We start from the raw sequence: 24,169 nt of genomic DNA, 5'->3' as shown, positions 1-24,169 counted from the left end.
AGCATGATGCGCATACCCTGGACAGCACATCGCAAAAATGTCTCAATATTGACAGAACTCGACATCAATACTAGGCTTACCACAATCATCAACCAAAATATATTGAGGTACTTTGGACACATTACCAGACGAATGGAAGGCATGGAGAAGTTGGTGGTTGAAGGCAAGGTAGATGGTAAAAGAACTCGAGGAAGATCGCCACTCCGATGGTCAGACAAAATAAAGTGCGCTATCGGTTACTCTCTGTCTGAGGCAGCACACCGCGCCCAGGAGAGAGAAGAATGGATAGCAACCATTCGTTAAATACCATAATGTCACCACATCCTTACGAAGGATAAATTATAGAGGAGGAGGAGGAGGAGGATTGATATTTTATTTGGGGGGGGGGAGAGGGGTCATGACCCCCGTGACAACCCCTTGGACCCACCACTGGAAGTCGCAATAATCAAAGGTTTTTTTGGCTTAAAAGCGATACTAGCGTTGGCTTATTCATATTCCTCTTATGCTTATTTTATTATGTAATATACTTTGTAAATTAGAACTTAAAAATTATTACGGCAGTATTACGGAAGTTAAAGAGATGCAACACGGTGTTCCTTCGACCAGTATATAAAAGATAAAATGAGAAAAACCATATTATTATTCATTTTAATGTGTTCATTTAGTTTCGATTTAACACACAATAAAAAATAATAAATAATACTGTTAACTCAATCGAAATAAGTGCGAAGAAAAATTAAAAGTCAGTGAAAACATGTTTTAATTGAAAATTAAATGTAAAATCGCAGTATTTGGCTGTGTAACAAAGTTTAACAAACTTACATAGAAGTAAAAACTCCCGATGTATGATGATACTTATTTATTAAAAATTATCTAAAAGGATTAAAACGATTTTGGTCCTGTCGGACCATCATAAGTGAAACACTTTAAAAGTAGTTGAAACTAGGCACAAATATAGGTCTAATAACCATTGGGGGGACTTGGACCTCGCCTGATGGATTAACGAACAACCAAATTGATCATGTGATCATAGATGCTAGACACTTCTCCAATCTTATGGATGTCCGCACCTATCGAGGCGCCAATATTGATTGATATCATTTTGTAGTTGGCACAAGAATTCGGACTAGAATCTTAAATGCGAAGAAGGAGAGAAGTACCAAAACAAGGCGCCTTAATATTGAACTCCTCAAATACCCGCAAACGGTAAAAAGGTTTCAAAACTATATCGAAACTAAATACATAATTAAAAAGAATCTAACAGTTAGCGAACAATGGGAAATGTGTAAAAATTATATTAAAGACGCAGCAAATAACATTCTAGGGCCGCAAAGAAAACCACCACGCAATGAGTGGTTCGATGCTGAGTGCGAGGACATTACAAGAAGAAAGAACAATGCATATAAACTGACGCAGCAAAGAACAACCCGAGAAAAAGAACAAAAATATAAAGATCTCAGAAGAGAAGAGAAGTACATTCATCGGAGAAAAAAGCGAATTTATGAAAATAGAATATTGGAAGAACTTGAGGCATTAAAAAAGGAAAATCAAACAAGAAAATTCTATAAAAATCTAAATAAAGCAAGAAAAGTATTTAAACCAAGGATCGGACTATGTAAGGATAAGGAGGGGCATATACTCAATACAAACGAAGAAGTATTGAAAAGGTGGGTGGAACACTACAAAGAACTGCTTACTATCGAAGTAGAAGATCCAAATCAACCACTCCCAGGAGCAAACAACAATACGCCATTGGAGCCTCCATCAATTCAGGAAGTACGGGATGCAATAAAACGCCTACAAAATAATAAATCTCCAGGAAGTGATGGTATACCCGCGGAACTTATTAAATGTGGAGGTGCTACTCTGACTAATCATATATATAAAATCATACTGAGAGCCTGGAATGAGGAACAAATCCCAGAAGAGTGGTGTATTGGGATCGTTTGCCGCTACACAAAAAGGGCGATGAATTGGAATGTAGAAACTATAGGGGAATAACCCTCCTTAATACAGCATACAAAATATTTTCGAGTATTTTATATGGTCGCCTGAGTGAATATTCAGAGGAACTTCTTGGCGAATATCAAAGTGGTTTTAGGCCTAGTCGATCAACAACAGACCAGATCTTTGTGCTAAGGCAAATACTGAAAAAAACCAATGAATTCAATATCGACACATACCATCTTTTCGTAGATTTTAAATCGGCCTATGATAGTGTTCTAAGAAATAAATTGTATGAAGCCATGGATGAATTCCACATCCCCGATAAACTGATAAGGCTACAATGCGTAAAGTTGTTTGCAAAGTCGAAATACAGGGCGAACAATCACAGGCATTTGAAACGCATGTTGGGCTGCGACAGGGAGATGCGCTGGCGTGTCTCCTTTTCAACATAGCTTTGGAAAAGGCGGTCAGGGATGCCCAATTAGACAGCAGAGGAAACATTTTTAATAAATCATCCCAAATTTTGGCATATGCAGATGATGTTGATCTAGTTGCCCGCACAACACGCAAGCTAGAAGAAATGTATACCACCTTGTCAAACGCCTCACAAAATATGGGCCTGCAAGTAAATGAAAATAAAACTAAGATAATGGCATCAATACCCAACAATAGAGCCAGAAACATCGGCCACCAATTCACGGTTGATAATTCTACCTTTGAAGTGGTGGACAAATTCACATACTTAGGCTCCCTGATCACCAAGGAGAACGTCATGACGGAAGAAGTCAAGCGAAGAATAATCCTAGCAAACAAATGCTATTTTGGACTGAGTAGACATATGAGAAGCAGAAACTTAAGCCAAAAAACAAAAATAACCATATACAAAACCCTTATACAACCAGTGTTGACATATGGGTCGGAGACATGGACCATTTCCAAGGCAGATGAAAATCTCCTGCTTATATTTGAACGAAGGATCCTGAGAAGAATATTTGGTGGCATCTGTGAAAATGGTGTTTGGAGAAGGAGGTACAACTACGAGATATATCACAGATATAAACATATATTTGGTGGTAAAAACGTAGTATCCTTTATAAAAATAGGAAGACTAAGATGGGCAGGACATCTGGCAAGATCACAGCAGAACAACCCTCCTAGAAGAATCCTTATGTCACAACCTGTGGGAAGTAGAAGTAGGGGTAGACCAAAACTCAGATGGAGGGATGGTGTAGATGAGGATGGTAGACAAATAGGCGCAGCAAACTGGCAACAGTTTTCAATGGATAGAACTGACTGGCGTAATAGACTTGGAAAGGTCGAGGCTCTTTTATAGGGCTGTAGCACCAATGATAATGATGATGAACCATTAGATTACATGATAAACTTCTTGAATTTTAAAAATGTGGAGACACGTGGTCGATGCTATAGGATTTCCCTTACTGGAACATACAGATCCTCGCTCGAAAAAGGACATTAGAGTCCAATGGTTGATACCAGCTATCCAGGAGTTAGGTGTGTGCTAAATTTTTTGTGTCAAAACTTTTATTAGTACCAGTACTTACTTTGTCTCCTTTGACTCCAGATGTTCCATCCTTTCCTGGTTTTCCAGGACCGCCAGTATTCCCTTGACGTCCTCTTATACCAGGCATACCTTGTAAACCAGGAGATCCCTGGGAAAAATTTAAACGGAAACATTTAATTTTTAACACGAACTCAATACAAGTATATACTTTGTAGTGTAATAAAATATAAGGTCCTGAAACTATTTATTTTATAAATATAAAGATAAAACTGTTTACTTTATAAATAGAAAATATAATTCTTGTCGTTGGCTGTATACCATGAATCACAAAAGTTTGATTAAAAAATCCCTTATAAAAGGTATATCAATAAAAAGACCCTTTCGGGCTACATCACAGACAGTTTCGGACTTTTTAATACAAAAATGCTTTGTGATGTAACTCTAAAGGGTCTTTTTATTTATATACCTTTTATAACGGATTTTTAACTATTACTTTTAAAAATTTGACGTTTCAATTTCCACTCCGGAAATCGTTTAAAGAAATTGTACAAAAAACTTAAGAATTGTGTTAAAAATGGAATATAATCGCCAAAGTTGAAACTTGAATTTTAATGGTTTTTACTTATAATAAGTAATAAAATAAGTAGGTATTCACTTCTTATGTTTGTTTAATGAAGGAACGGTAGTTTACTTACATGTTGATTTTTGTTGAATATATTTTTTTTAGTATTATCGAAAAAGAGGACCATTTCGAAAAAGTAAACGAAAATATAAAGTTTTGATGCACTATTGTAATTCATAAATATTTTTTTGTAAATTTCTTGCCTATTATTATTTCACTACAAAATACATAAAGTTATAGTTACACAAAAATACTAATTTTATTTCATTTTAATTATTAGTTACCATTATCGTTTATAAATATTAGTTGTTAACTTAATAAACAGATTAAGATTAAGTACAGAAATTAGTAAAAGAAAAATTACGCAAGTAATAAAAGTAAAATGAAAGTAATACAAGGTGTAATCCTTTAGGACGTGTCCGAACTCATGACTTTATAGCTCCTCATAAAATTATTGGACCCTCTGAGATATAGCAAACTGATCACCGGCATTCTTTGGTGACCCGTGATCTGATCACTCAGATAGGTAAATCCATCACCAGCATTTTTTGCCCTAAGACGGTGGTTTCTAATGCGGAAGATTGCCTGTTACCTGTCACACTTGTAATCTATTATATTCAGAAAGTATTTTAAACAAATTGCTTTAAAATTGATATAACTGATATCAATCGTACTACAAATCTGAAGATTTCTTCCTTGACCAAATTAAAATTCAGATATTTGTCTTTTGTGCTTTCTAAAATATACAAAGCAGACAGGTTAATGAACTAACCGACAAGGGAAGAGATTAGTCACGACAATGGGAAAGATTTATTCTCAATTTAGAGCTTCTGCATAAGTCCCTTTGAGGAGACCTAATAAGGTTGAAATTCGTATAAGCAGATGGTAGGAGCCCTGCATTGAAACTAAATCTTAAACTTCTGTCTGCTTTATTTATTTACTCATGTTCTACTAGTGAGTACTACAAACTAATTCGCGAAGAAATTTGCCGTGGTGGATCGACAAGTTGTGAAATACAAATTGTAGATTCCCTTGTTGGTTAATTCACCAATCTACTTGGAATTTTGGGAGTACTTTGTTGAGCATATATTTGGTCCAAGTGTTACCGTTTTGCACAAGTTCATAAATAACCACCATTTTTCATTCACGTTAGCCAGAACACAATTAATGATCAGTTCACTATGCATGTTGAAGAAACAATAAATTTAGTAAGATTCCCAAGTACCAGCTAACTTTTTCATTTAATACATCCGAAATTGGATTATTCTTTCAGATTAGCAAACCTTAGCAAGCATTTTATGGTCTTTACCTATCACGGAAATCAGGTAGGCCAGTGATCAGTTTGCAAATATCTCCAGGTCTATTTTAAAATCCCTGGTTTTATTGCAATAGTCGGTTTGTGTGTACCCATCCTTTATAAGAAGGTATTTTGATCAAAATTCACGCATACTGTGACTTTGACTAATCTGTGACTATTTCGAGAGTCTTGAGTAAGTTGTTCGAGGCTAATCAACTTTTGATATTAAGAATAAAGTGGAAATAAGGAAAAGGAATAAAAAGATCAGCGAAGAAGAGGCGAAAAATGCAATCGCTAAAATGCAAGAAAATGACATAATAACAGCAGCAAGTATTGTAAATTGACTAGGCATCATCTAAATTCTTTATTTTGACAACTTAATACCTAATTAATAGAAACTGTTTTGTGATAGCGTGCATATATTTATGTCAGAATGAGATTGTTGCTGCAGGGGTCAAAAAATGTCCGAAGTGAGGCACTCCGGACATGCAGAGAAGCGCTAGAGTAATAGATGCTGATACAGACCTCAAAATAAGAGATATTGTGTAAGTTTTACCAGCCGTTTTTTATTGCTGTTTTCGTTATCTTATTTAAAAATATTTGTGTATAGTTTCTACTTTGTTCAAAAAGGCGTCAATATTGAGATACCCTGTATGAGTAACTGGAGAACATAAACTCAAAGAGTAATACAAAAACTTTAAACGTCCTCTAACTTTTATAATTTATTGGGAATAAATATTTTAATTCTCCTCTACAACAAAATATTAGTTATGGCTTACCAAGCATTTATTTCTTTGAGCTATCTGAATAACCTTTCTCCCATTAGTTATGGAGATTATCGAGGAAGATAATGTCATATCTAACTTTAAGCTAAAGATGCTATTAAGTACGAAAGTACTTAATATCCACATTATTTTGAAATTAGTCGTCCAAAATGCAATAATTTGTTTTTAGAAAGAGTGCCACTGTCTCTTTGAAAAAAGTATGTGTGCCACTATTACTTTTTAAACTATTACCTTTTAATGTTGTGAAAATTATAATTCGTAACATCGCTATATTGGATTTTTAATAGTGTGGAGACTGCCAACACGGGTATCAATGGACTAATCGGAATGTGAAGATGCTAACTATGGATTGGCACTCTAGATGGATGAAAGAGAGGAGAAGGATCCCCCCGTAGGAGGAATCTTTCATAACAGTGGCTGAGACGCGGTTCTGCCCTCTTTATAGGACTGAAAGATGTTTCGAACATTTCCACACCGCCTAATTCAAGCCGAAGGAAAAACTAATTCCTTTGTTAACAGGTAAATAGTTAACCTTTATCCTTACAGACTGGCTTAAACTTTTAATTATTTTTTTGTTTTATCTTTCTTAACAATCTCCATTATAATTATGATGACACGGGAATATTGGCAGTGGATATCGACCCAAATGTACATCGCAAAAAGTATAAAATCATTTAGACCAATAATTACAACACTGGCTTAAACGATAAAAGATCAGTGTTAATGTTAGCAAATTAGTACAAATTCCTTTTATAACAAGAAACTACAGATGTCCACAAGTTTATATTAATAATACTCCCATTCCTACAAAACCAGTTATCAAATACTTGGGATTGCATCTGGATGAAAAACTTAGATGGACAACGCACATTAAAACTAAACGGAAACAACTAGATCTATGAACTGGCTATTTAACAAAAATTCTCAGTTATCTCTTGAAAATAAATTGCTTCTGTACAAAGCTATACTTATATCAGTTTGGGCATATGGAATAGAACTATGGGGCTGTAGTAAACTGTCAAATATGAAGATACTTCAAACATTCCAATCCAAAATACTCCGCATGATAAGTAAAGTTCCATGGTATGTATCTAACCAAACACTTCACAATTTTCTAGACATCTCATTACTTAAGGACATAATAAAGAATCACTCAATAAAATATAAAAATCGCACCACTGATCACAACAACGAACTGATAAATAATTTATTCACCCAACCACTTGCCGAAAGAAGATTGAGAGGGGTTGGCCAGAAGACCTACCGCAATAATACTTAGAGAACCGTCTGGACGGTACCTAACTCACGTTAATTTACTTACAGACTATTTACTTATTACTCTGTGTATAAAGTAGATTGTAAACATGCAATGTAACAATAAAAAAAATTATGATTATTATGTAAATAAATTTCAAACGTACTGGGTTACCGTTAGTTCCATTTATACCCGGGAATCCTTGACGTCCCGGTGATCCTGGTTCACCAATTGGACCTATAGGACCCCTAGGTCCAGGCAATCCCTAATAACAGTTAGTAAATTAGTATTTATTAGTATTCAACAACATTAATAGACACCAATGTTAATATAGTGCACCAAATCCATCATTTCCGCTAGCGCCAGTGGTTCATTATTTGGTTTAAACAAGTTAACTGTTATTAAAAGCAACTGCAGTTGGTTAGACGTACTGGGTAACCTGGCCTGCCGGGTAGGCCGCCTACACCTCTAGGACCTGGAAGACCTCTTCGTCCTGGTAGTCCCGGTTCTCCTATGGGGCCTTCTCGACCAGGTAGGCCCTATGTATATTTATGGTAAAAAGAAAAACAATTAATAAAAATAATAAAATAATATGATATTATTATTATGCAACAAATGAAAGCATTTCTTTTCCAATTGTAGAAATTCATTTTTTTATATTTCGATTCTTAAATTGCATAATTCTTTTTTTTTCTTCAGCATTTTTTCTTAATTTGGATCTTATATGGAACCTATAAGATTTCTCAACATCGAATATTGCCTTCAATTATTTATTAGTAAAGGTATATTTTTAAATATACGAATATATGAATAATGTAGCATTTTTCTTTTCTTGGTGGTTATCAGTTTTGTGGTTAATGGTTAAAAGTATATGTTTAAACAAACGGAGGGTGGTAATTTACGAATCTAGATATTGCATATCCGTAATAACCAAATTTTTTTCTTTTTTTGCTTCCATCAGGAGTTTGGCTACCATCATAGCTATCCAAATCCTATTGATAGCTGCTCTGAAAAGGTCTACTAAGCTTCAGTTATACCACTCACCTAGATTTTTCAGTTAGAACATATCTATATCATTCTTCGGTCTATGATTTACTTGATCTTTCCTATTATAATGAGTCCTAGTTTTTCTTACTTCTCCTCTGGTAATATGGCTTAAATCTTTAAAATTTCTCACTGTTCTAGTTTTATCCCTACTGTTATTTTTCTTTCCAGACCTTTATATTTTATTTTTCCCTTAAAGTATTTTCCCTCTTCCGTAAAAGTTAAGATTTCATCAGTTAAAAAGACTAAGTCATACACTTCATTCAGTTTTTATCTTTTCTGGTTATCTTTTTGCTTATCTTTCCTTGCCTTAATTAGTGCTATTGGTATATTGGATTACTTGAATACTTCATTCAGATTTGTATTAAGTTGTTGTTTTAATTTTGATGTATCTCTATTTCTTTTATTTGGTTGCCTTTTAATTATTTTTAATCACATTGGATTCACTCTTTGATCTTTGGTATCTGAAAGCGATTTTCAAGTTGACAATCTTCCTCTTATGTGCACAATTATAAGATTTTTACTTTGACATATTTTTTCCAATAAACTTAGAATTAAATCTTAGAAATAAAGTTCCCCATTACTATTGTAATATCTTGTTCATGGATTATTTTTTTTGCAAGATTGTCTTCAATTACTACTCCTTCTAAGTAAGAGATACAGCTAGTCACTGATCTATTTGTTACTTTATATACGTAGATTGCGAATTTATAACGATAAACAGGATCGCTGTTTCTATTTGGTCTTAGTGCATTTGTTTTGTTTTCGCTTATTAACGACCTGGTGGTCTTCGTGATTTAAGTACAATTTATCTTCTCTTGGCTTCAAGTCCATGATCACCATTGGATTGTCTAGAAGTTTGTGCTTCGGCCATAATCAAATAGTGTTATATAGTTGCTGAATATAGATAAGCATTATCTAACTTGTATGACAGAAAACAGAAAAAATATATTTCTGAACAATCCGCTAAAAATTGAAATACCTCTAATCTAGTAACGAATTTTTGTATATTTCTTTATAGTGTAAATTATCTATAAGGCATGAGTGCGTTGTCATTTTTGCCTAAATGTTTAAAACATAAAAGCTTTAGACAAATATCAAAGGCCATTATTTGTATAAACTCTTCACTGCTTCATCTTGAGCTTTTTGGAGTTTTTGAAATATCATTTAGTTTTTTTCTTCTTTATTTAATATATTTTAATTTTGGTTTTATTTTATAAAATAACGCTTCACCCAAATTCTTACTGTACTAATTACTGTAACTAATTTCACAATTATTGTATATATATTTAGGGATTCTACAGTTTTCACTGCCTTCCCTCGCTCAACCGTTTCCATCTCTCTCTGTTGTCCCATTCTCCATCGTTTAGGCCTCTCTTACTCATGGCGTCGTCTACTTCGTTCCTCACAATTATTGTTATAGTATATTTTATTTGTCAATTAATTTAATTTACTTATGATTCAGTTGTACTAGTTCGATATAATAAGAAATAGAAATATTCATTTAAAAATAGTAATTTTATCTTACGTCTGTTCCATTATAGCCTGGTGGTCCTCTTGGACAAACCACGTCACACTTTGGATATGGTTTTGGTGGCGTTGGTATTGGAATAACTGAAGGCTTCTGAAATCAATACAATACTTTACAAAATTACATATACAACATTTTTTACATCAAGTACATATAGATACAATACGTTAGGTTTTTGATTAGATATTGCAAACTACATGAAGTGCTAAAACCAGCAACTTTGCCTCATACGCGGTAATTTCACCGAGCTCCTCGGCACCTAGACTCACTCCGAAGCAGAAAACGAGAAAACCATTTATTTAGTAACATACATATAACAACGCATAGGATATGCATCTCCGTCCGTCGTTTTCCTTACGTATATCCGGTTCATTTCTTATAAAATAAACTCGATAAAAGTATACTGACCTTTATAAGGCGGTGCATTTGTATCGATTTTTACTAATGTGAACAGAACTTTAAAAAGATAAACCAAAAAATCTACTCTTATTGAAAATAAAAGTAATTCCTAATAAAGAGAAATAATTCTTTATGTCCTACAGAAATGATTTACATATTTGACCTTTTACGGCTGAACAGTATATTAATCTCTCACAAAAACTTTAAGTTACGATCTTATTGCTTTAAACAACCACTGTATAATGACAAATTATTGGCGACGGGGCAATGTTGCTATTTATAATAGGCGAGCGGTTTACCCCTCAAAAGACGCTTACAAACAGAATATACCGACTAAAATTCTTTTTGCATTTCTAATGCACCAAACGTTTTTTATTCGATTCTATATATTTTTCCAAGATGAAATGTATTTTTTTAAAATATTTACAAGTGGGCCGGCAATTATTAGTTATTAACAAATAACTAATACAAAAAAGCAATTTCACTGAATTGCTTTGGAATTAATTTTTTTTAGGTGTATCTCATCAAAATAAACACTTTTTCTCCCTTGATAATTTTTCGAAAAATTCTTCCTTTTCGAGTTATTTGCATTTTTTTGTTGAAAAAATGCCTTAATTTGTGATTTTTGGGATTTTTTTTCTAAAAAACTACTAAATGAATTGCAATTTTACAAATAGCTTTATAATCTTTAAACCGTCGAGTACAAGTTAGAATATTTTGACAAGGATAATTTTTTTCTATCTTGCTAAAAACGTGGACCCGAATATTTCGAATATGCCTTTCGAGCAGTCTACCGCTAAGTGTGTACAGCGGTTGCGGCGATACAGGCGTGCGGCACGTAGAAATATTTGTTTAAATTTAAAAAATTAATTCAATACAAATATTACGTACAATTTATTAAAAAAAAAGATATTTCTAATTATTTTTATATAGACATATTATAATTAAAACAATTAAAATTATTTTTTTACAATGCTATAATAATGTAATTTTTCTTTTAATATACGTGGTGACTATATTATTGAATGTTTTATTACAGTGAAATACATTAAGCAATATATAATTAATTTTCATTGAAAAATATAATAAAATTAAAATATAATATTAATTATACATCGTTTTCATTGTCAATAATTTGAAAATTTTCGTCAACAGCAACAGGATTTCCATCTAATAAGCTGATTTCATTGTCTTCAATAGAGTCGTCTTTAACATTTTTACAATTCTCTGGTGTACATGCACATACTGCGCAGCATTCTAATTATAGGAAATACAATTACAATTTTTCGTAGAATATTTTCCGGTACATGAGCAGAAATACTTTTGTAACATATCTAAACTAGTTTCGCCTTCAAAATAATTAAAATCGAAACAATTATTTTCCATTGTCCAACCATGGGTTAATGGATCAAGAGATGAAATAATATTGTTTTTTGCTTGAATCCATTCATTTATTTGCCACTTTGCTCTTAAGTAATGTTGTAATAATGCTGGTTTCGAAGGTGGTAATTTTTCATTAGATGCATTTTTTTAGTGCCTACAGCACCTCAACCGCTGTACACGCTTAGCGGGATACTCTCGAAAGGCATATTCGAAATATTTGGGTCCACGTTTTTAGCGAGATAGAAACCATTTATCCTTGTCAAAATATTCTAACTTGTACTTAACGGTTTAAAGATTATAAAGCTATTTGTAAAATTGCAATTCATTTAGTAGTTTTTTAGAAAAAAAAAATCCCAAAAATCACTAATTACGGCATTTTTTCAACAAAAAAATGCAAAGAACTCGAAAAGGAAGCATTTTTCGAAAAATTATCAGGAAAGAAAAAGTGTTTATTTTGATGAGATACACCTAAAAAAATTGATTCCGAAACAATTACGTGAAATTGCTTTTTTGTATAAGTTATTTGTTAATAACAATTGCCGGCCCACTTGTAAAAATTAAAAAAAAAAACGTTTCATCTTGGAAAAATATATAGAATCGAATAAAAAAGGTTTGGTGAATTAGAAATGCAAAAAGAATTTTAGTCGGTTGATGCTCTGCTGGGTAAACCGCTCGCCTATTATGTGTACATCTAATTTAAAAGTTGAAAAACAAAAAGTATTGTTTTGAAAAATTAATTCTTTAAACAAAGAAAGCTAAAAACTCAATTGAAATATTGTGGTTTGGGATAATTTCTTCCTTTTTTTGTTCTATATTGTTGTTTAGTCCAAATGATGTTTTACCAGTTCACTGTCCCAAATTTTTCAGCCATGAGATTCGTCGTCTACCTACCGCATTTCTCCTTTTTTGGCTTATTTACAGATTATAAATGTATAATTTAACAAAAGATACAACACTTCGGTAGTCTAGTACTATTTTAGAAAGCCTGCTAAAAGCTAGAAAACATTTTAATAGTCTGAGTTGAAAAGATTGCAGCGTTCTGGTTATCTGCCTATAAAAATATCAATCAATTGATAAAATATGTGGTACTTACAGGGAGTTCCGTACAATGTTCCCTTACAGGTCTGGTGGGATCACAACTCATTACCATCCATTGAAGATCAATCTAAAAAATAAAATTAATTAGTTGTCAATTCAGGTATGATAGTGGATTATAATTTCTTGATTTTAACGATTTTCCGAGTTTTATTTACATTTTCGTAGATTTTTGATCGTTCTTCAGATTAATAAGGATTAGTAAGACTAGATTTAGGATTTTGGTGTAGAAAATACGCTCTTTAAGATCTTAATAAAAAAGCAGTAAAATAAATGCTGAAACTGAACACTTTTGTGAATTAATAAAGTCTTAAACATATAAATATTAAAATACTAATTGGAAGGATTTTGTATAATTCAAGCACGCTGGAAGTGAAAAAAATCAGTTGTACAAGCTCTACAAAATTGGTAATTACTAAGTGTTAGAATAAAAATGAATTATTTACATATACACAATGTGCAGTTGGTAATTTTATTAAAAATATCCCTTCAAAACCATCACCAGAGTGACGGTTTCGTGAATACTGTTTCATATAGCATTCGAGAAAGTAATATACACGTCAGAGATCACAACCATAACTATTATATAAAAATTATGTGCAACTTCTTGGCTGCGCTGATAATATCGTTATCACTAGAAGAAAGGAAATTGATGTACGAATATTACGCTAAAAGAAGTAACAGATCTTACGATACACTCAAACAAAACGAAATACATAAACATCAGCACGCAACCGTAAATGCTATGGCCACTTAAGGTGAACTTGTTAAGACAAGCACTATATATCCTGGAGATACAAGTACCTGAGAATCTGAGACAAATAAAAACATTGAGGAAGAAGGATAATTTAATTCTTGTTTATACCGATGAGTCTTGGACTAACGTGGGTGATTCAGTAAAAATGGAATGGAGGAACACAACGATCAAGAATCCGCGAGATGCCTTCATAAAAGGTCTTTTTACTGGACTGAAAGTTCCAACCCTTGTTCTGAAGCGAAATTGGTGTTGTGGCATGTGCCGAATTAACTTTCTTAGTGAATTTCTTAGTACTTTAAAGTGAATTACTGGATACTGCGGCCGCGTTTAGAGACGAGTACGACAAGTACAAAATTGAAATAATTTTGTACAAATCAAGCTGACGTTGTCGATGTGTTGCTGTTAACAAAGGTCTGGTTGCTTTAGAACAAATTCATTCAACCTTCTTCTCACTTGAACATTTTAAAAACGGTTTTGGATTGCTCTGGCCGTTAAGAACTGCTTTGCAAAGAAGTGCGTTGTAAAGAACAATCTTCTCTGGCCGTTGTGAGTCTTCTGGCGGCTGATCATGGTCGTGGTTCGTGATATTCAGTCTCTACGAATCGGTAGTACGTTTTTTGGACCATACAACGACTGATTCCAAGCTCTCTGGCCACTTCTCTTTGACTCATTCGATAGCAAATCTCTCAGCCATAGTTTTAAATTTAAAAATTGCACAAGTTTACTCTTTGAACAAATGTACACCAATGAAAGATTTTTGAAAAACAGAACAGCCATATTCCAAGAAAAACAACGTACAAACAACACGTGCTTTCTCCGAAGTTCTAAAACTGATATCAATTTTGCGAACTTATTACCCTTAATTGACCTGTCGGCACCCACTGGCGGTACCTAAAAGTGTTTTTGCATTCTGGGAGTTTATTTACCTACAATAGAATAAATTGCATAAACTTAAAATTATTGAAAAATTCTTATAAAATTCTAGGTGGCCTCGTTTTAATGACGCGCAGCAACTTTAAAAGGATTTTCCGACTACAGGAAATTATATGGAAAGAACAATGGAAAGAGCAATGTTAGGTATACGACTGTCAGATAAAAAGAGGAACGACTGGGTAAGATCCAAAACAAAAGTCGAGGACATAACAACAAAAATTGCCAAACTTAAATGGAGCTTCGCGGGCCACACTGCTAGACAAAAAGACCAACGTTGGAATACTACAATACAACATTGGAGACCTTACGAAAGTAAACGACCAAGAGGAAGGCCACAGATGAGATGGGTTGATGACATTAAAAGAATAGCCGGAACAAATTGGAAATATGTTGCTCAGGATAGAGACCGATGGAAGGAGTAGAGAGAGGCCTATGTCCAAACATGGACGACAGAAGGCTAAGAAGAAGAAAAAGAAGAAGGAAATTATATTAAAATATATTAAACTGTAATTATTATTAAATATTTAAGAGTGTATAAAAAAGGAATAATTTTAGACAACTTTAGATGAAGCATAAAGTAATAGGAACACAAATTGGTACGCATGCAATAAAGAGATAGCAGGATGGAAAAAGGAAACATTGACTGTGATATTATTATTTAAAAACAAATAATAAATATTAAATACTTACCGGAATAGTAATCTGTTAGAATAAAACAAAATACAGTGTTAAAACATGTTAAAAAAGAGTTAAAATAATAACTTAAGCATATACAATATACACAAATAATTTACATTTATTTTTTAATAAAACGAATGATGGGAAAAATGGATAAAACCTGCAAAATATCTTCTTCGTCAATATATATATATATTTTTTTAAATTATTGAACTTTTTAATTTATCTTCAGGTGTCTTACTTTTAAATACTAGCTTCTGTTTGAAAATATTCCTATAGATTAAATACAGAACATAGTTGACTTCTATTTCATAGAACTATATCTATTTAAAATTATAAGGAAATTATGTTGTTATATCAGTAAAAAGTTGGTATAGGGTTTAGATAATAAATAAGTCAGCAAAAACTAGAAAAACGTTTCAAATAGATAACCCCATTCAATAGTCGAGATGAAACTGACCTCTAATAGACTGAAAGCAAGTCACACTGCTCAGACAATATCGCTGCAGTTTTATTCCGCCTTTGGATATCTAGTCTCATCATCATCAGTTAATGCTACAGGCCTTCGTGAGCCCAAAACATTCTTCCATCCTCCCTTATCGAGTGTCTGACTTCTCCATCAACTTACTCCAATCTCTCTTAAATCGTTCTGCACATCGTCCAGATACCTGAGTTTATGATGATTTAGTATGATTATTTTAGAAGAATCACTTTCATCGATCCGCATAACGTGGCCCACCCATCTAATGCGGTTTATTTTGATGATTTTCTTGATATCTATCATATATATAATTTAGCTCTCCAGGCCTAGAAGGCCCATGGCTTGGGTTATTATTCTTTTCCATTCTTTTCTGTTTGTTGCTTTATTTTTCCAGTTTGGTATTTTAAGTTTTTCTATGTCTTTTTCAACATCCTTCTTCCACCTGGTTTTCGGTCTGCCTTTCTTCCTTTTCTCTCCTATTCCTCCCATTAGCATTCTTTTTGGCAGTCTCGTGTTTTCCATCCTTTGGATGTGTCCCAACCATCTCAGTCTTTGTGACTTTATATCTGTGATCTTGATATCTGCTTCACCAAAAAGTTCTATATCTAGTAATTATTCTTCTATTTTTTCTCAATGGTTTTTTTCAAGATTCCGTTTCTTGTACTTCTTGTATATTTTATTTTCTTATATTCTTTTCTATTTCTATGTCCCACCAGTATGGTTTAGTGTTTGTTTCCTTTTATCGCACTTTCTCAAAGTTTTGGGTTTTATACAGCAGTTGTACATTCTCTTGGCCTTGGCACCACTTTTTATAGTTTTTTGACAACTTTTGCTTGTTTAATTCCATTTTATTTGTTCTAAACTTTAGAAAAGCTACTTTAGATGTTATTAACACTCGTAAACGATCGTAACGATATGATCTCTGAGTTTATTGTTGAAAATTCTACGTCCTCTATTAAGCATCCTAACCCCTGTTTGAGTTATTCGGAGTTTATGAATTATGCTGTTGTTAAAAGCTTATGTTTCGGTGTTTATGACCGGTGTAAAGTTAAATTTTTACTCTGGAGTAATGGCAAAATTTTAACGGTATAATTTTACTACCCTCTGTGTTAAAATTGTGGTTTCTTTATCCTATGTTAAAAAAATGAAATCTAATGAGCACTTTTGTGTTGTTAAGTGCCATTGTCTTGAATTTACTAAATGTTTTGTTTACTAATTCTAGTTACTAATAAACAAAATCAACTTGCACTATCGAGCTCTTTATGGAATCCAGCAATACTTTTAAATACCGCATTGCAAGAATATAATGGTTCAAAGAAGACAAGCATTATAACAGAGCTTTCATATACCCTATTATGAATTAAAATAGCCAACATCTTACATTAACAACATATATAACCCCTCAGGCACATAAGGCATAACTTATTCCGAGATATAATAAACACCGTGATATGCAGGTGTACACTTAACTTCAGAATGGAGTGGTGATGGGTTTCTAATGTGTACCCTATTGTCTGCTCACACAGTCTCACACACAGACACGCCAAATACACTTACTCACATGCATGCATACCTTCTCAGGCGGTTCGATAAGTACTTCGAGTTTCAACGTGGTTGCACGTCGGTTTTTAGCCGCCTTAAAGGTGCCTTAAAATCGGCTACCACAAAGGATAACGTGACAAAAATCCACGATTTCATATTTGCAGACCGCCGACTAAAGGTACGCGAGTTAGCTGAAACAGTAGACATCTCAAAAAACCGAGTATGTCATATCCTGCGTGAAATTTTGTGCATGAGAAAGCTGTCGGCGTGATGATTGCCGCGTTTGCTCACTCCGGACAACAAATTTAGCCGTGAGACCGTTTCAGAGCAGTGTTTGACACAATTTAAGCGTAATCCGAAGGAGTTCCTACGTCGCTTCGTAACCATTGAAGAAACATGAATCCACTGCTACACACCAGGAACCAACAAACAGTCGAAACAGTGGTGGAAACCGGTGAACGTGCTCAGAAGGAGGCGAAGTTTCTCCTATCGACCGGAAAGGTGATGGCCACCATTTTCTGGTAGTCACAAATGGTGATCTACGTCGACTACCTAGAGAATGGCAAAACGGTCACAGGGCTCTACTACGCCGAACTATTAGACAGATTCGATGCCGAATTGCAGAAAAAACGACCCAATTTAGCGAAAAAAAAGTGTTCTTCTACCATGACAACGGACCCGCTAGACCTCCGCGGTCACCATGGCGAAATTGGTCGAATTGGGCTACGAACTGTTGCCTCATCCACTATACTCTCTAGATTTGGCCCTGTGTGACTTCTTTTTGTTTTTAAACTTGAAAAAGGCATTCGCCGGGACGAAATTTAAGTTGAAACAAGAGGTCATTGCCGCCACGGAAGCCTATTTTGCAGACCTCTAGGAAACCTCATACGGGTTAAAGAAGTTGGAGCATCGCTGGGTCAACCGTATCGAGCCAAAAGAAGACTATGTTGAGAAATAAATCGCCAATTTTCCAAAATTTTCGTTTTTCTTTTATAGGCTAAGTACTTATCGGACGGCCCTAGTACACCATAATTAATCGACAAATCATCAGAAAGTCGCAACACAAGTGGCATATCGTATGGTGAGTTCTCTTTTGAGACTATGGCCATATAAACTGTGCTACTGCGCTCCCTAAATCTAAAATGTAACAAAATCGTGTCCATCTGATTCATAGCACAGGAGGAAATTTGTCGCGTAAACAATGCTCAGAGAGCCATCTCTGAGATATTGTTAAAAATATAAAGGGGACTGTATAGATAAATGAGGGGTGTAAAATCAAAGGCGGCAATCTCCACTTTTTTTCTTCGGCCAATAAGAACCACGTAGCGCTCGCACGTGATCAACACATGGTTAGATTTGCCGTAATATCGTGCTCGTGATATTATAGTTTGTTTTAGTTTTGGGATACGTTACATTGTTTTTGCGCTTTTCCTAAACTATATTGTGTCTAAGAAATTAGTTTTACATACAAAAAAAGTATTAATTTTTTATCATGGAAGTTAATGCATCTCCTGCCACACCAACAAAGGCACAGATGCGGATAAGACAACCTGAAAAATGGAAGAAAAATGTTGCAAAACGTCTAAGGTGAGTACTTTTGTGAATGTTATGATTCCATTTCCAAGCCGTTGTGAATTTTGTTTTTTTTTCATTTTTTTTTTAAATTTGTTAAGATTCGAACCCACTTCAGTACTTATGTTCATAACTATTTTTAGTTGTAGATATTCTGCGAAGAATATGCCAGAATACCCAACATGTGGGCACAATTCAAAAACATATAAGTGCTGCTTGCTGATATACAGAAATTTCATAGCCTATTCTGTGAGACCAAAGATAAAGCGACTCAAGATGCCCTTATTTTGAAATACTGCACTGTGAATCGTACTGTCTGCGTCGGCCGAAAAATGAAAAGCATTCTCCAAAGAAGCACCATTTAAAATGTTTCATCCGTAATTTTTTATCCAAGGAGAAAATTCCAGTGTGCCAATCAGCTTTTTTGATTGTGCTAGGGATAAAAAAGCACAGGCTTTCCTACGTAACAAAAAGATTTACGGAAACAGGCCAAATACCGATTGAACGCCGAGTTGGTGATCGAAAATCTGCGAAATATCAGGACAAGTTGGAAGGAGTACAAAAGTTTATAAACCAATTAAAATGTACTGAATCCCATTATTGCCGTTCATTGACGAAAAGAATGTACCTTCCATCTGAACTCAGCGTCTCTAAATTGTATTCAATGTACACTGCTCAGACAATTCCATCGGATACTGTAAAGAGATCGTATTTTCGCTATATATTTAACAGAAAATACAATTTGAGCTTTAAAACCCCAAGAACAGACGTTTGTTTAGAGTGTTTAGAGCTAAGTGAATGCATTAAACACGAGAAAAATGAGCAATCTAAAATTATACTCATGACTGAAAAACGGCTTCACAAACTTCGAGCCAAAGCATTTTTCCAATTTCTTCAAGAAAACAGAGAAGGCCTCGTCACTTTGTCGTTTGACTGCCAAAAAAATTTGGTTCCCCACAAAGTTCCTGATCAGAGTGCTTATTATTCAAGGCAGCTTTATTTTTATAACTTTACTGTTGTTGAAGGTTCTTCAGTCTCCACTTTCAAAGGAAAATGTATTTTCATACTGTTGGACTGAGGACATGTTTGGCAAAGGATCAAATTAAATTGCCTCTGCAGTCTTGCATCGACTTAATAACACTGATTTTGGCAACATGTCAAATAGGATACGATTGGTCGCCGATGGATGCAGTGGTCAAAATAAAAACTCGATCATGATTGCTGTGTGCTGCGAATGGCTAGCCGAGAGTGCGCCACCATATGTTAAATTACTTGAGTTAGTTTTTCCTGTAGTTGGCCACTCTTTCTTACCATCTAATAGAGTTTCCGGTCCAACTGAGAAGAATTTACGAAAAAGAGAAGTAATAACGGCACCTAACGAATACAAGGAAATTATTTCCGAATCTTCTACTATCGTTGATATGAAGCAAAGCTGTGTTTACGATTGGAAGTCTGCTGTTCAGGAGGTTCTTAAACTAGTAGGAGTATGGGGTTTTCAATTTAAGAACTGTAAAAGGTACATTTTAAAACGATGTAGGACAGGAAATGTTTTAATACGAGGTGAACTTCATTACAAAAATGATTTCGGAACTTTTGTCAGTATTGCACGAAAAGGCAAACAGATTAGCATGATCAATCCAGAAAAAGTTATCTCCGATGCTCACAAAGTAAATAATTTAAAACTGCGTGATGTGCGAAATCTTTTGACCAAACATTTTGGTTTAGACTGGACCCAACTTGATCAACTTAACTATTATAAAGAGCTTTTTCAACGTTATGAACAAGAAGGAAACGAGAACCTGGAGAACCATATTTCAAAGTTAGAGTCTGTCGAAACCTGTGAATATATATCTGAACTTCCGGATATTTTAGTTTAAGTGATATGCATATAAATTACTTTTACATATTGTATTATTTTTCAATATCACAATATATTTTTATTATCTAACCCGCACAATAACGTTTTATTAGTTTCAAAACTGGCAATATCCTTACAGATCATTTTCATATCCGTCAATCTCCAAGCATTGCAAACAAAAACGGCAATCTCCAAACTAAAATATAAAAAAAAGGAAAATAAATAATTTTTAAGCACTTATTTGTGTACATCCGACCACAACCAAATTTTATATGATCATCATTAGTTTTATTGTTTTAATTTAAGTTTGTTAGTTTCTACAGTTTTTCGCGGTTTCCCAAAATTATGGAAATGGGAGATTGCCGACTTTGATTTTACACCCCTCAAATATCTACTGTTTATATCCACTGCAAGGCATAGGGTTATTTTGTTGTATTCTATTTATAGTAAGAAAGTTATGATCCGTTGTGTATTGTCAAGTATCGATTCAATTAGTTTCCTAGTAGGTATATCTATCCACAATCTTTCACTTTGCTATAGTTTGATCAGTTTCCATTCATACTGACATCATCTGTAGTTATGTCATTTTTGTTAGTCATCTTAATGTTAATGTTGTTTCTTACATATTAAACAATTTTAACACAATATGAAAAAATACCTTGATATTGTTAGTGTTTAAATACATATTATTTAACAAAAATATTTTGTTATCGGTTTTCTATTATTCTGTACAATGAAAAAATATTAGGCTATACAAATAATCAACTGAAGGAGTTCTACTATATTCATTTAACTATTTACAAGCAAATACTTACTGGTACTGTTTCTGTACTATTTTCATATTTTGATAGAGATACCTTCCCGTTTATATCGATAGCACCGCGTGGCTCTAAAGCTTCTTGTGATATTTTACGACAGTCCACGTAAAGCATGACAGAGTCTCGTGAGACCCCAAAATGAATTTTATGCCAGTTTCTGTCAAAAACCTAAAAATAATAATAAGAATGTATCTGTAGTAATGTAGCAATACTTGATACGTCCATTTAGACTAATTTTTATTATGAAAAACTTTATTATTAAATGATTAGACAACGATAATTGTGTTAAAATTTGGAATATTATTTAAAACATAAATAATATAAACAATTGGAAAGACATTTAGATGTTTTGTGATTTTGTCAATTTTCAATGAATATCTTTAGACTCCAATTTTCAACTCCCTACCAAGGTAGGCGAGCGGTTTACCCCTATAAGCAGAGCATCAACCGACTAAAATTCTTTTTGCATTTCTAATGCACCAAACCTTTTTTATTCGATTCTATATATTTTTCCAAGATGAAATGTATTTTTTTAAAATTTTTACAAGTGGGCCGGCAATTGTTATTAACAAATAACTTATACAAAAAAGCAATTTCAGCGAATTGTTTCGGAATCAATTTTTTAGGTGTATCTCATCAAAATAAACACTTTTTCTCTCTTGATATTTTTTCGAAAAATGCTTCCTTTTCGAGTTATCTGCATTTTTTTGTTGAAAAAATGCCGTAATTAGTGATTTTTGGGATTTTTTTTCTAAAAAACTACTTAATGAATTGCAATTTTACAAATAGCTTTATAATCTTTAAACCGTCGAGTACAAGTTAGAATATTTTGACAAGGATAAATGGTTTCTATCTCGCTAAAAACGTGGACCCAAATATTTCGAATATGCCTTTCGAGAGTATCCCGCTAAGCGTGTACAGCGGTTGAGGTGCTGTAGGCGCTAAAAAAAATGCATCTAATGAAAAATTACCACCTTCGAAACCAGCATTATTACAACATTACTTAAGAGCAAAGTGGCAAATAAATGAATGGATTCAAGCAAAAAACAATATTTAACCCATTAACCCATGGTTGGACAATGGAAAATAATTGTTTCGATTTTAATTATTTTGAAGGCGAAACTAGTTTAGATATGTTACAAAAGTATTTCTGCTCATGTACCGGAAAATGTTCTACGAAAAATTGTAATTGTATTTCCTATAATTTAGAATGCTGCGCAGTGTGTGCATGTACACCAGAGGATTGTAAAAATGTTAAAGACGACTTTAGTGAAGACAATGAAATCAGCTTATTAGATGGAAATCCTGTTGCTGTTGACGAAAATTTTCAAATTATTGACAATGAAAACGATGTATAATTAATATTATATTTTAATTTTATTATATTTTTCAATGAAAATTAATTATATATTGCTTAATGTATTTCACTGTAATAAAACATTCAATAATATAGTCACCACGTATATTAAAAGAAAAATTACATTATTATTGCATTGTAAAAAATTAATTTTAATTGTTTTAATTATAATATGTCTATATAAAAATAATTAGAAATATCTTTTTATTTTAATAAATTGTACGTAATATTTGTACTGAATTCATTTTTTAAATTTAAACAAATATTTCTACGTGCCGCACGCCTGTATCGCCGCAACCGCTGTACACACTTAACGGTAGACTGCTCGAAAGGCATATTCGAAATATTTGGGTCCACGTTTTTAGCAAGATAGAAAAAAATTATCCTTGTCAAAATATTCTAACTTGTACTCGACGGTTTAAAGATTATAAAGCTATTTGTAGAATTGCAATTTATTTAGTAGTTTTTTAGAAAAAAAATCCCAAAAATCACTAATTAAGGCATTTTTTCAACAAAAAAATGCAAATAACTCGAAAAGGAAGCATTTTTCGAAAAATTATCAAGAGAGAAAAAGTGTTTATTTTGATGAGATACACCTAAAAAATTGATTCCGAAGCAATTTGGTGAAATTGCTTTTTTGTATTAGTTATTTGTTAATAACAATTGCCGGCCCACTTGTAAAAATTTAAAAAAAATACATTTCATCTTGGAAAAATATATAGAATCGAATAAAAAACGTTTGATGCATTAGAAATGCAAAAAGAATTTTAGTCGGTATATTCTGTTTCTAAGCGTCTTTTGAGGGGTAAACTCATCGAGCAAAAAGTCAAAAGAGGGAATCTAATCGTTATTAAAAGGAGACCAAAAAAGTGGCCTCTGATGGCGGACATATCCTGAAATGCGATTGCGCCAAATTTAAATTTCATGACACTTCACAATAATCATACAGTGGTGTAGGGGTGCTAATTTATCTATTTATTTATTTTATATTACATAATATTAATATTACATAATATTAATACATAATACACTTAAAATACTTTTTTTAATACTAGAACACAATAAAGTTTTAATTAAACAATAACAATAATAGTTTAAAATATGAAACAATTGTTAAAAAACTTTAATACAAATACAAATAATCTTTCATGTGACAGTTGGGACAAACAACAATAACATAACCCAACTAAATTTGATTTCTCAAACAAGGAAAGAGTCTCTCTTTTCTTGTTTAATGTGGCCTCTCAAGATGGCACTTCCTGTCAAACAATATTTTTGCCCCCACTACCTTTA

At 33.2% G+C, this 24,169-nt stretch overlaps 1 protein-coding gene across 3 annotated transcripts in view; it reads right to left on the bottom strand.

Annotated features, from left to right (window-relative positions):
- LOC140444078 (uncharacterized) overlaps positions 1 to 24,169 on the bottom strand; it is a 95,543-nt gene that overhangs the window by 40,676 nt on the left and 30,698 nt on the right. For 2 of the 3 annotated variants that reach the window (XM_072535713.1, XM_072535712.1), the window contains exons 5-9: positions 21,517 to 21,687; positions 12,879 to 12,950; positions 10,001 to 10,096; positions 7,860 to 7,967; positions 3,510 to 3,617 (exon numbers count right to left, since the gene is read on the bottom strand). In XM_072535713.1, coding sequence (XP_072391814.1) covers positions 3,510 to 3,617; positions 7,860 to 7,967; positions 10,001 to 10,096; positions 12,879 to 12,950; positions 21,517 to 21,687 — 555 coding nt within the window. Of the gene's footprint in view, positions 1 to 3,509; positions 3,618 to 7,594; positions 7,694 to 7,859; positions 7,968 to 10,000; positions 10,097 to 12,878; positions 12,951 to 21,516; positions 21,688 to 24,169 lie in introns of all 3 variants that reach the window. The other variant, XM_072535714.1, reaches the window with a different exon arrangement.

Source organism: Diabrotica undecimpunctata, chromosome 6 (assembly GCF_040954645.1).
Source record: "Diabrotica undecimpunctata isolate CICGRU chromosome 6, icDiaUnde3, whole genome shotgun sequence".
In the NCBI taxonomy this organism is placed as follows: domain Eukaryota; kingdom Metazoa; phylum Arthropoda; class Insecta; order Coleoptera; family Chrysomelidae; genus Diabrotica; species Diabrotica undecimpunctata.
The sequence above is the reverse complement of the archived record's forward strand: the minus strand, read 5'-3'. Positions and strand labels throughout refer to the sequence as shown.